The sequence below is a fragment of the Branchiostoma floridae genome, chromosome 3 (genome assembly GCF_000003815.2).
Source record: "Branchiostoma floridae strain S238N-H82 chromosome 3, Bfl_VNyyK, whole genome shotgun sequence".
In the NCBI taxonomy this organism is placed as follows: Eukaryota; Metazoa; Chordata; class Leptocardii; order Amphioxiformes; family Branchiostomatidae; genus Branchiostoma; species Branchiostoma floridae.
In genome coordinates this window covers 34,205,038-34,206,648 of record NC_049981.1, presented here as the reverse complement: position 1 = coordinate 34,206,648, position 1,611 = coordinate 34,205,038, and the positions used below count along the sequence as shown (strand labels likewise).

Below are 1,611 nucleotides of genomic sequence, written 5' to 3'. Positions count from 1 at the left end.
CAATACTTTCATTCCGGAGTGTTTGCTTTCCAAATGTGGCAAATCTGGTCTTTTTAAAAAAAAATCAGAAATCAAGAAAAGTATGAACCCCTGACCTTGGAGCCCACACATTCTCCTCAATATCCCTGACAGAGCTGACGGCCACGGTGCTCCGTTCATCGCCACGGTTACGGTACGTTGTTCCCGGCAGCTTCACCTCCATCTCCGCTCCCCGTGTCCCGTAGAACCTGTCGGCCCAGCTGCGCATCACGGGCAGGTACTCCGCTATCTCCTCCTGCAGCTGGGTCTGGGTCAGGCTCAGGCTGAACCTGGGTCAAAGGTCAGGGCAAAGGTCAGACAGGCAAGCACTGAGCTATCTCCTCCTGCAGCTGGGCCTAGGTCAGGCTCAGGCTGAACCTGTGACAAAGGTCAGGGCAAAGGTCAGACTCGGGCTGGACCTGGGGCAAAGGTCAGGGCAAAGGTCAGACTCAGACGGGGGGGGGCCCACAGGAAAGTTCAAGGGAAAGGTCAAGTGCAGGCCAAACCTGGGGGTAAAGTTCAGCAGAAAGGTTAGACTCAGGCTGAACCTGGGGCTAAAGTCAGGGCAAAGGTTAGACTCAGGCTGAACCTGGGGGCAAAGGTCTTGATGAAGTAAATATATAATATTAATAAAGAAATGTTGATTTTGTTCTGGAAGGTTATCCATAACCTCTTACATGTCCCGAAGGTGCCTCTGCTTCTGCAATGCCTGCTGGGAGATCTGCTTCAGGAAGCCAGCGCTGAATGAGGTAGTTGTGGCCGCCTGGAAGACGTCGTGTAATATGGTACCCAGCAGCATCTGTTTACTGGAGCCGTCAGTGCCCTGGGTGGGAGGGGGGCAGAAGAACAGGACAGTTACTAAACTACATATAGACCTTCTATTAGTAATATACACGTATGTTTTTTGCTAAACAAGTTTCTGTGCCTTATGCCACTTACTTTATTCCATTGGTTACATCTTTGACAATCTGAGGTCAACTTAGGTGACCTAATAATACAACATGATTGTCCAGGCACTGCCAACAGGTTTGATAAGATGAAGCTAACATTTAAGTTCAAACGTAAGTTCAGGACTGTCTGAAAAGCAGATCTAGCTTCGACCACTCAGACCTGAGTTTACAATCCTGGTCAGGGCTTGAAATACCATCTGCATATGCAGGTTAGTGCAGGTAAAATTGGATTTGTGCAGGTATTTCTGGTGTCTACCTGCACCTGACCTGCACTGGTCCATATACTGGGTTTTATACATACCCGGTAAATGTCCTATGATGTAGGTGCATGTGGATTATTATTAGCTGCATTGATTGTAACACCTATCAAGTATAAACAATTTCAGTATGATCCATACTTCCTAAATTCAGAGTGGTGCAGGTAAAATTTGTCTGGTGCAGGTAATTTTCAATGCCACCTGCACCAGTGCAGGTATACAGAAAAAAGTATTTCGAGCCCTGCTGGTAAAACAAATAAAGTGAAAGTGAAGTGAAAGGTTATTGTATATAGCTGGTAAACATGTACTGATCCTGGTTGGTGCCCACAAACATGAACATACTATTAGATAGATACTGCTTGATGCCCACCTTGAACCTCTCGCTG

The 1,611-nt window shown here is 46.9% G+C and overlaps 1 protein-coding gene across 1 annotated transcript in view; it reads right to left on the bottom strand.

Moving 5' to 3' along the window:
- LOC118411903 (DNA replication ATP-dependent helicase/nuclease DNA2-like) overlaps positions 1-1,605 on the bottom strand; it is a 2,000-nt gene extending 395 nt beyond the window's left edge. Inside the window, exons 1-3 of the mRNA XM_035814395.1 lie at positions 1,596-1,605; positions 696-841; positions 96-308 (exon numbers count right to left, since the gene is read on the bottom strand). Of these exons, the coding sequence (XP_035670288.1) occupies positions 96-308; positions 696-817 (335 nt within the window). The 5' untranslated portion in view covers positions 818-841; positions 1,596-1,605. The remainder of the gene's footprint in view (positions 1-95; positions 309-695; positions 842-1,595) is intronic.
- Between the last annotated feature and the right edge of the window lie 6 nt (positions 1,606-1,611).